This window comes from Cicer arietinum, chromosome 4 (assembly GCF_000331145.2).
Source record: "Cicer arietinum cultivar CDC Frontier isolate Library 1 chromosome 4, Cicar.CDCFrontier_v2.0, whole genome shotgun sequence".
Taxonomy (NCBI): Eukaryota; Viridiplantae; Streptophyta; class Magnoliopsida; order Fabales; family Fabaceae; genus Cicer; species Cicer arietinum.
In genome coordinates, this window is record NC_021163.2 from 9535513 (window position 1) to 9545557 (window position 10045).

Below are 10045 nucleotides of genomic sequence, written 5' to 3' on the forward strand. Positions count from 1 at the left end.
TATTATTATTATTATTATTATTATTATTATTATTATTATTATTATTATTATTATTATTATTATTATTATTATAGGGGCTTGCACTTAAAAAAAAAGCACTAGGGGCTATGTGCCAAGTGTTCGAGTATCGGTCTTTTGCCGGACGGTTCCCACAATTTCCATTAAGAGAATTATTACAATGAAATGACACCAATTTGGAACATTTGATCGAAGATATGACACCATTTGAAATAAGCAATTGAAGAAATTGTTAGTTTCTCACGATAGCTATAATAAAATTAAACACGGTCGGGGGATCAAGTTTAAATATTTAGATCAAAATAATTTTTGAGAATTTCATTTTGATATATTTTGAATTTAAAAAAAACATTAATCCATCAACAGATCATAATCATCTATATATTTAACTTTAAAAATAATTATAATCAAAATTAAATATTTTTATAATTTAAAGATTATAATTGAATGATAATGTTAAAATTTTTATACCGACGTTTTATATAAATTGAAACTATCAACAAGAAGTACATGATTTTTAACTTAATATGAAAATTAATATAATTATAATTATCACAATAACAAATTAATTATGTTTTTCTAGATGGTATTTTTAGATAAATTTTGCTTTTAATAAAACATTAAATCAATAGGCATGCATGACATAGCTTGGACCTTATCTAAGCAAAGTCATGGACCGTTACAAATCCATCTTTAAAAGAAAAGAAGATGATTTCATCGATTTTGATGAGAAATTATTTAAAAATAATAAAAATTATTTTAAATTCATTTGTTGTCTATTAAAAAATAGTAATTTTGACATTTGGTAATTTAGATATTAAATTTTAGAAATTTAAAAATAATAAAATATACATTTTATTTAAAAGAGATATCACACAAATAATTCTTATAAGAAACTATTAAAAAACTTTTTATCTTAAGCATTTTTTGAGATTTTATTATAAAAAATCTTGCAGCAATTAAGATGAAATATTTCAAATGAATTTTTATAAGAAATTATTTAAATCAAATTTTCATTTGAAGTTTATTTTTAATAAAAAACTCTTTTAAAAAAAAATCACAAAAAAACAAAATATTTTAATTTATTTTTAAAAAACTATAAGAACCAGATCCTTTATGGTCATGAAGATATAATTAAAATATATACGTTTAGAATAAATAATTTTAGGTGACGTGATTCAATATCTAAGTAATTAAAACTTTTTGATATAGTAACTACATAGTTAGAGGACCTCAAAACAGTAATTAAAATCTATTTGTTTATCTTATATTTAAAAATCATAATGCTTTAATATCAATTATACTAAAGATTATAGGCTTGTAGGTTTTAGACATCATTGTCGTGCACCATGCATTTTGACAAAGAAAACTAATTAATATAGGTTTCTCTATTGTGTGAATGAAGTGTAGGGAGAAAAGATAGAAAGAAAAGATAAAAAGAAACTATATAACCATGTGATGAAAAAAAGTAAAAGAGATAAATAAAAAAATGATATAATAATAGATTCACATACTTTGGACGAGTGGATATCATGAAATCCACATTGGCCCCTGAACGTGTTTAATTTGATTAAATTATTACTATTATTAGAAACTTTATAAATTTATCTTTAACTTTAAAAATCTCCAATATTTTAGTGAAAAAGAAAGATAAGTATAATGAAAAAACAACACATATGCCTCCATACACGTGGCTCTATTGAAGGCAATACCGTTATATCCATCAACAGTTGTAAAGTGGAAAGAAAATAGGTCAAAACAAAAACAGCATTATTCTCATTTCTTTATCTATACATATTCTCATATTTATTTTATTTTCGCATTAATTAATTAGCCACTGAAAAATTTAAACATGATTGAACAGAAAAACTAAATCAAACAGTAGCAGCAAAGACCTCTCTTACTAACTATATATATTGTTGTCACACAATCACATCTCTATGTGCTTCTCGTGCCTTGTTCATTACTTTATAACTAATAAGTTCACCTTTATAGTTATATACCTCTTCTCTCATGTGATTCCATTTTTTCTCCTTCAATCCTCATTGTTCTGTATACTTGTTCATTAGAAGTGACAAAACTTGATCAAATTAATTATTAACCTTATAAACTGAGATGATGCCCCCTGAGCAAGAAACTAATACTAATATTAATGCACCAAATATCTCTCCAATCACAAACAGAACAGAGAGTAGTTCCATCCATGGCGAGGCAGAAGGTTCTTTTTCTAATAAAGTCAAACCAAGTTTGGATGATCATAACGCCATTCCTTCACGCACAACTACAGTACCACTAACATCATTTTCTATTCTTCCTCAATCTTTGCGTCCCGTTACCCTCAAAGTAAGTACTCGTCAAAATTCTAAATTGTTTTAATCATACTATTAATTAATACACACTCCATGCGTTGAATTGTGGTGGAAGAAACAAACTACACATACGTAAACACCCATCATTTACTAATGTAATGAATTGGACATGAATCATCTACGACCGCAATATGGTGCTGCAAAAGCAAGGACCGCAATAATAATTTAACAAATTTAAGTTATTATAAAAAAAAAAAAAACACATGAAATTATTTGATGTTATTTTAATGATCATATTAAATATAGCAAAACATGCACATATATATAATTATTTAATTTTTGTTTGTGTTGTAGTTTGAAGATGTTTCGTACAGCATAACGCTCACAAACCAAAAGAATAAGGGTTGCGTTTTGGGAAAAGAGCCAAAGGTAACAAGGAAAGTACTAAACGGAGTCACCGGAATAGCTAAACCCGGCGAGTTAACGGCAATGCTAGGTCCCTCAGGGAGCGGAAAAACAACTCTACTAACCGCCCTTGCTGGAAGACTAACCGGAAAAGTCTCCGGCACAATAACATACAACGGAAACTCAGACTCAAGCTGCATGAAACGTAAAATAGGGTTTGTTTCTCAAGACGACGTCGTTTACCCTCACCTAACGGTTTTGGAAACGCTAACCTACACTGCTCTGTTAAGGCTTCCGAAAACTCTTACACGAGAAGAGAAAGTGGAACACGCGGAGAGGATAATCACGGAGCTTGGCCTTACACGGTGTCGAAACAGTCCCGTCGGAGGGTGTTTAGGTCTTTTCCGGGGAATCTCCGGTGGGGAGAGGAAACGGATGAGTATTGGACAGGAGATGTTGGTGAACCCGAGTTTGTTGTTTTTGGATGAACCCACTTCCGGTTTGGACTCGACCACGGCTCAACTCATTGTTTCGGTTCTTAGGAGACTTGCCCGGTCCGGTCGAACCGTTGTGACTACTATTCATCAGCCCTCGAGCCGGTTGTATAGGATGTTTGATAAAGTGGTGGTTCTTTCTGATGGGTACCCGATATATAGTGGTGATGCGGGTCGGGTCATGGATTATCTTGGATTCGTTGGGTTTGTTCCGGGTTATAACTTTGTTAACCCTGCTGATTTTCTCCTTGACCTTGCAAATGGTAAGTTAGTAGTACTAGTATTGTTTTTAATTCAATCATGCTTCTTTTTTATTTTTTTTTTGTAAAAAAAAGTTTTTATATTATAAAATTGGAAAGTAAAAGGTTGGGATATTGTGCATGTCAACGTCACAAAACAAAATTGACATCCAAATTGGGACTGATATTGAAAGGGGGAAGTTTGTTTTACACTTGTCGTTAGTTGTTAGGTAAATGGTTCACTTTCAAATGTTAAAGTGCGCCAAAAGAATTGAGGCTTTTGAAGTGAAACCTTCTTTTGACAATTGCTTTTCTTTATTTTTGTTACAAGTGTGTAAAGCAATGTTGGATTTTATTGGTACAGCTATCCATCTAAATAAAGTCTTAAATATACATTCAATTATATTTTGATTTAATTATTAAGATATTTTATTTTCTTTGTTAGTTTCTAAAATATCTTTACAATTATCTCCGTGGTGAACTATAATTAAATATATGTGTAAATCTTTTTTACACTCACGGTGCACAAGATATTTGATGCACAAAAATAATAGCGAAGTAATAATCTTTTAAGCATGGTTGATGATTTTCCCTTGCGCCCAAAACATTAGTATATTAAGATTTGAATGGAAATGTTTTAGAGATAGGATGGATTGGTGAGACTTCTAATTCATTAGATTCTATAAATTGGCAGGCATAGTTGCTGACGTGCAACATGATGATGAGATAGAGCACCATGATCAAGATCAAGCTTCAGTTAAACAGTCACTAATTTCATCCTATAAGAAAATCTTATACTCTGCTCTTAAAGATGATATTCAGCACACTAATACTGAACCATCGGTTTTTCCATCAGGAGGAACTCCTAAACGTAAGTGAAATTTTCTTCTACAATTGATTGATGTTACTTTTCTTTATAGAAGTAAGGAATGGAGTTATGTACAAACACAATACCATGGCTAAATTATCATTATTCATGTTTGATAGGTTGTTCTGATAACCAATGGAACACTAGCTGGTGGGAGCAATTCAAGGTTCTGCTTAAAAGGGGTCTAAGAGAGAGGAGGCATGAATCTTTTTCTGGCTTAAAGATTTTCCAAGTCTTATCTGTATCCATTCTCTCGGGACTCCTCTGGTGGCACTCTGATCCCTCACACATACAAGATCAGGTATTATATTTCACATTATGATCTGTTTTGTTGGATCAAAATTCAAAAATAAATGGCTGCATAGAATAAATAATGGAAATTAGTTAGTGTATGTTGTTTGAGAAAATTTATGCGGTCATTATTGAAAAAAACTCAAATCCTACGTTGAAAATAGATAAGGTTTGAAAATAGTTTATAAAGAGAGACATTTCTAATCTTACAATTCACTTTTGTAAGAATGGATTAAATCTAATATAAAAATCTAATATGGTTTCAGAAATTATCAAAGTTGGACCACTGTATTTGTTCTCAGATTTGTGTGTCAAAATAACTCAAATCAGTTATAACAATATAACTTTTTTGTAACAGGTAGGACTTCTATTCTTCTTCTCCATCTTCTGGGGATTCTTCCCTCTATTCAATGCAATCTTTGCATTTCCATTAGAAAGGCCAATGCTAACAAAAGAAAGATCATCAGGAATGTACCATCTCTCCTCCTACTATGTTGCTAGAATGGTGGGAGACTTACCAATGGAGCTTGTTCTTCCAACTATTTTTGTAACCATCACCTACTGGATGGGTGGTCTCAAACCTTCCCTCATTACATTTGTCTTAACCCTTTTAATCATGCTTTTCAATGTTCTAGTCTCTCAAGGAATAGGCCTAGCACTCGGTGCGATTCTCATGGATGTTAAGCAAGCCACAACTCTAGCTTCAGTGACAATGTTGGTTTTTCTGTTAGCTGGTGGTTACTACATTCAAAAAATGCCTTCTTTTATAGCATGGTTAAAATATATTTCTTTCAGTCACTACTGTTATAAGTTGCTGGTGGGGGTGCAGTACTCAGTAAGTGAGGTGTATGAGTGTAGACAAGGGTTGCATTGTAGGGTAAGAGATTTTCCAGCTATAAAGTGTTTGGAGATTGATAATATGTGGGTTGATGTGGCTGCATTGACTATAATGTTTATTGGATTCAGAGTTGTGGCTTATCTAGCTTTAAGGATGGGTCAGCTTCACTGACTAAGGACTTAAAATGGATTAATTAGAGATCTTATTATTGATTTTCAAGATTGGTTGTTTCAATTTGAATTTCTGCCTTAGTTAAAATAGTAATTCAATTGTAAGGGGAATATCTTATAATTCCTTGTGAATAATTGACATGAAATGAAACAATCAAAGTTTGTAGAAATTTAGTCCAAATTCTTTATGGAGAAAAAATTAGATGTGTCAGTTAAACTTCATCTGATGTTTTAGTCTATTATTGAAAATCATGTATTCCTTTCCTTAGTAAATGCATATTCTCTTACTATTATGTAATTTGTCTGTTTATCTATTAGACCAAAGAATTTGTGTCTACTGTTTTTCTTATTTCTACCCTTGTAATGGTTATCATGTTTGAAGCTGAATTGCAAAATCAATCTTGTTAGTTCAAAATTCCTGTACATAATATCCTGTTCTTATTGAAAATTAATTTGGAGCATTTCCTTGTCACAATTATGTAGTACTGATTTGAAGAAACAAAATTGTAATACATGCTGTCATGCTGAACTAAAGGCAGGGTAATTAATTTCAAACAGAAAAAATTAAGTGACTCTTTTTTAATAGTTCTAGTTTAGAAACAGTTAGAGGCTCAATTGATTCATAATATACAAAAGGTAGTTAAAAACTAATCACTTAGGCATGTGTGGTATGTGAGAAAAGGGAACAAAAGAAAAATATACCCAATAGATTGTTTTCTTCCTTTCACTTTCTAGACAATCTGTGATAGTTAATTGGCTCATCAAAATTAACCTCTTAGTTATAGTTAGAAATTGCCCAATTTTCTAAGCTATGTGATAGCACCTTTTTCCCTTTAGATTGTAATAGAATCTGGTTTTGAGTTCATTAGGAAAGTTGTTGGTTAACTAACTTTGGGAAAGGGTCTTAGTTGCTATATAAGTCTTAGTTTGATTCGGTTTTTGAGATATATAGAAAAAAAATAAGAGAGAGTGTTGCATTGATCAAAGAGAGGAAATAAGTGAGATTGACTGAAAAGTGTGATCAAAGAAGTCTCAAAATTTTAGCATTCTTCATGTAATTGAACAATAAATAAAAAGCAATCTCATTGTGGACGTAGGTGAAAGTTGCACCGAACCACAATAAATATCGTTTTCTTCCTCCTCCTTCCTTCTCAATCCTTCTTTCCATGATAAACCATCATCTTCTTCCTCTTCCTTCCTTCTCAATCCTTCTTTATGTTTCTCTTGGCGCTTGCATTCTTAACACAATCAAACAAGAGATATTTTTTTAACACTCATGTTTTATAGGGAAAGGAGTTTTGATACTCTAGATTCTCCTGAATGGTTTGTTACTTATTGAAACACACTAACCACTTGAGTCCAATAACTTAGTTAAACAATAAATGATTCAAAAAGACAAAAAAAAAAAAAGTAAAACAAGAAGGGTGAAAGTTTTAGCTTTCTTTTCGTAAATTTTATTTTCTACCAAACAACTTAAAAATCTTCTCAATTTGCAGTATTTTTCTTTTCTTTTTACTTTCACTTCTTACACTTTCCTTCCAAAAGCAAACACACCATCAGACATCAAGGAACCCCATCCTATAAAGTTAATTGATTTGTTATATAAATCCTCTGATCAATGATTCATCTAATTTTCCATAATGGATACATACTTAGTTTAGATATAGTTCAGAAAGAAAAACAATATGTGACTAAAATATATGTCCAAAAGGACATTCACCATCTCTTTTTCTGTTGCTGCCTTTATCTTTGTAATTTGTAACAAGGAGAAGAAAAAATTCATTATCTATAAACCCATAAATTGAAGATATTTATAGCTGTTATCCAAAGAAGAAAATAAAAGAAAACTAATTGTTAAGTTAGGAGTTAGGAGTTAGGAGTTAGGAGTTAGGTGTTAGGACAAGAAAATACCAGTCTTCAAGAGGGCTTTAGATTATAGGCATATGATGCACTTAGGCCTCAACATGCAATATCTAACTATAATGTAGAATATAATCCAAAAATATCATAAAAATATGCTTTATTAAGGTAAAGCATCATATGCTGCAGCATATCTCCACAAGCTGAAAATTCAGTTTATTCCATTTACTGGCAAATTGATGACATAGCATTATGCTCAAATTTGAGCTATAAATGGATGTATATTGTAGTACTATAATTAACCTAAATCTAGAAAACTATAAGTGAACACTATCCTTAGAAAAGAGTAGTGTGTAAAATGGCATCACTCAAAGCTGAGAAATCTGGTAGCTCTCAACCATCAGGGCAGGTCAAGAAAGAGCCTGCTGCTGCCAAAGTTAGTGGGACCACTCCCAAAACTAGAGCCTCCAAAGCAACAGCACCAAAGAAAACTGAGCAGAAATCTCAACCTAAGAAGAAGGTATATATGCATAATATATGAACAATTTCTTTTTTAGTTCATTAGATATATTATTTCAAGTAGGTTATAAGGAGGACTCCGGTAGTTCAAAACTTCAATTTTAACTCTAACTACAATAGATGGCATTTTTCAAAAATAAAAATTCATTTTTCTCTTGATTTTTAAGTTTGAAACAGTGAACTAATCAATGTGGATTTGATAAAATAAAGAAAAATAAACATGAGTATAGTTTTTTAAATTCGCGTATTTGTTTTTTTCTTATTTGTATCTAACTAATACCATATTAATTATTGTTTAGTCGTGAGGACAGAGAAAACTGTGACCTTTTAATTTCAAATGTGACATTGACTTTCTTTAGAATTTCAAACAATTTTCAAGTATCGGTCTATCATAAACTATCAAAATAGTCCAACATATAATTTCTCATATCATTTTTTATAGAGGAATTTTATCATATTTTAGAGTTGACACTTGAGGAAGGTGGTTAATGATATACCTTGTGTACTATGTTTAATTTGTGACATTGACCCAATAATATTTTGATTACTTTTCAGGCTAGCAGCAGTAAGCTGAAGGTATCAAGTGAAATTTAGATGACTTGAAAAAGTAGTTGTTGGAAGTATATATTTGAAGAATTCGTAAAGATATCAAGTGCTATATAGTGCATGTTTTATGAATTTTATCAGTAGTTATAATGTGTATTGTACCACTTGCTTGTGTTGTCTCATCAGTACCGTGTAACTTCTTGCCGGTTTGGCCTTATAAATAAATTAAATATAGTTATGATGAGATTGTTCAAAAATTCAATTATATGAATAGTTGCAGCAAAAGCTCACTTTCAAGGTGACAATGACACATTTGCCTATGTAATTGGCAGCCTGAAAATAATTAATTAGTTATCCAACATTATTTAGTGAAGCATCAATTTTGCACTTGTCTTATAACAATATTTGGAAGCCCATAATTTTTATAATACCTTGTGTTACTATATAGTTAATTAAGAAAACTAGTTAATTTTATAAGATTTTCTTGACTAATTCATAGAAATTAAGAAAACTAGTTAGTTAAATTAGTAGTTTTAAATTTGTTAACAATTTCATTATTTTCCAAAAATTTAATCTTTAATATTTTTTTTATATACAAATATTAGTAATTAGTAATTTTTTATCTTTAATATTAGTAATTTATTAGAGTCGGTTAACTTTTAGTTTGATAGTTAGTTGCTCTCTATTGAATTGGTTAGTATTGAGTTTGATAATTAGTTGCTCTATATATCTAGAGTTCATTGTATTACTTTTATTATATATTTTATTAAAATAATTATTTATAAGTGTTATCGATCTCATACTTCTAAAACACTTTTCATCATTGGTTTCTAAATTCTCGGATTTTTAATATATAGGTGGTGTCATTTGTTCCAAAGGAAAATAGACGAAGAAAATGAATGCGAGAGGGTGACAAAGAAAAAAGTTTCATTTTATTCCTTTCTAGAAGGTGAAGCAGTAATGAAATAGAAAACAACATATTAATTCCATGTGATATATGCCATTGTGATGATATCTACTCTCCACCATTAATTCACCAAGCAAGTTGGGATTCGTATATTCCCATTATTATTGTGGCTTTAAAGACTCCTATATAAGGCATTGGTTGTGTTGCGTGTTCAGTCAGAGTATGCATATAAAGACTAGAAAAAACAACAACAATATAGACTCATCATACATATACTCTCTTTAATTAAATTGCTTAAAGATATTTTGTGCAACATGGTAGCATCCTTCAAGGCTGACAAACCCATTGGCACCAAACTTTTTGGGCAGGCCAAGAAAGAAGCTACTCCTAAAGCTACTGATGCTTCCACCAAACCAGCAGCTTCAAAGAAATCTCAAAAGAAGCCCCTAGAATCTATTAAGAAAAAGGTACTATCATCTTTTTAATAACAGTGACTAATTTTAATTTTATATATAGTGGCTTCAATCATGACTCTGTTACTATATATACATGTGCTTAACAAAATGAAGCTTTTGATTTTT

General features: G+C 30.6%; 1 protein-coding gene across 1 annotated transcript; it reads left to right on the plus strand.

Annotated features, from left to right (window-relative positions):
- Nucleotides 1-1947: 1947 nt before the first annotated feature.
- On the plus strand, nt 1948-5925 carry LOC101497184 (ABC transporter G family member 21). Its single transcript, XM_004496158.4, has 5 exons — nt 1948-2361; nt 2682-3489; nt 4160-4336; nt 4453-4634; nt 4983-5925. Exons 1-5 carry the CDS (start codon nt 2134-2136, stop codon nt 5631-5633), a joined length of 2046 nt encoding a protein of 681 aa, XP_004496215.1. The 5' UTR covers nt 1948-2133; the 3' UTR covers nt 5634-5925.
- Nucleotides 5926-10045: the final 4120 nt, after the last annotated feature.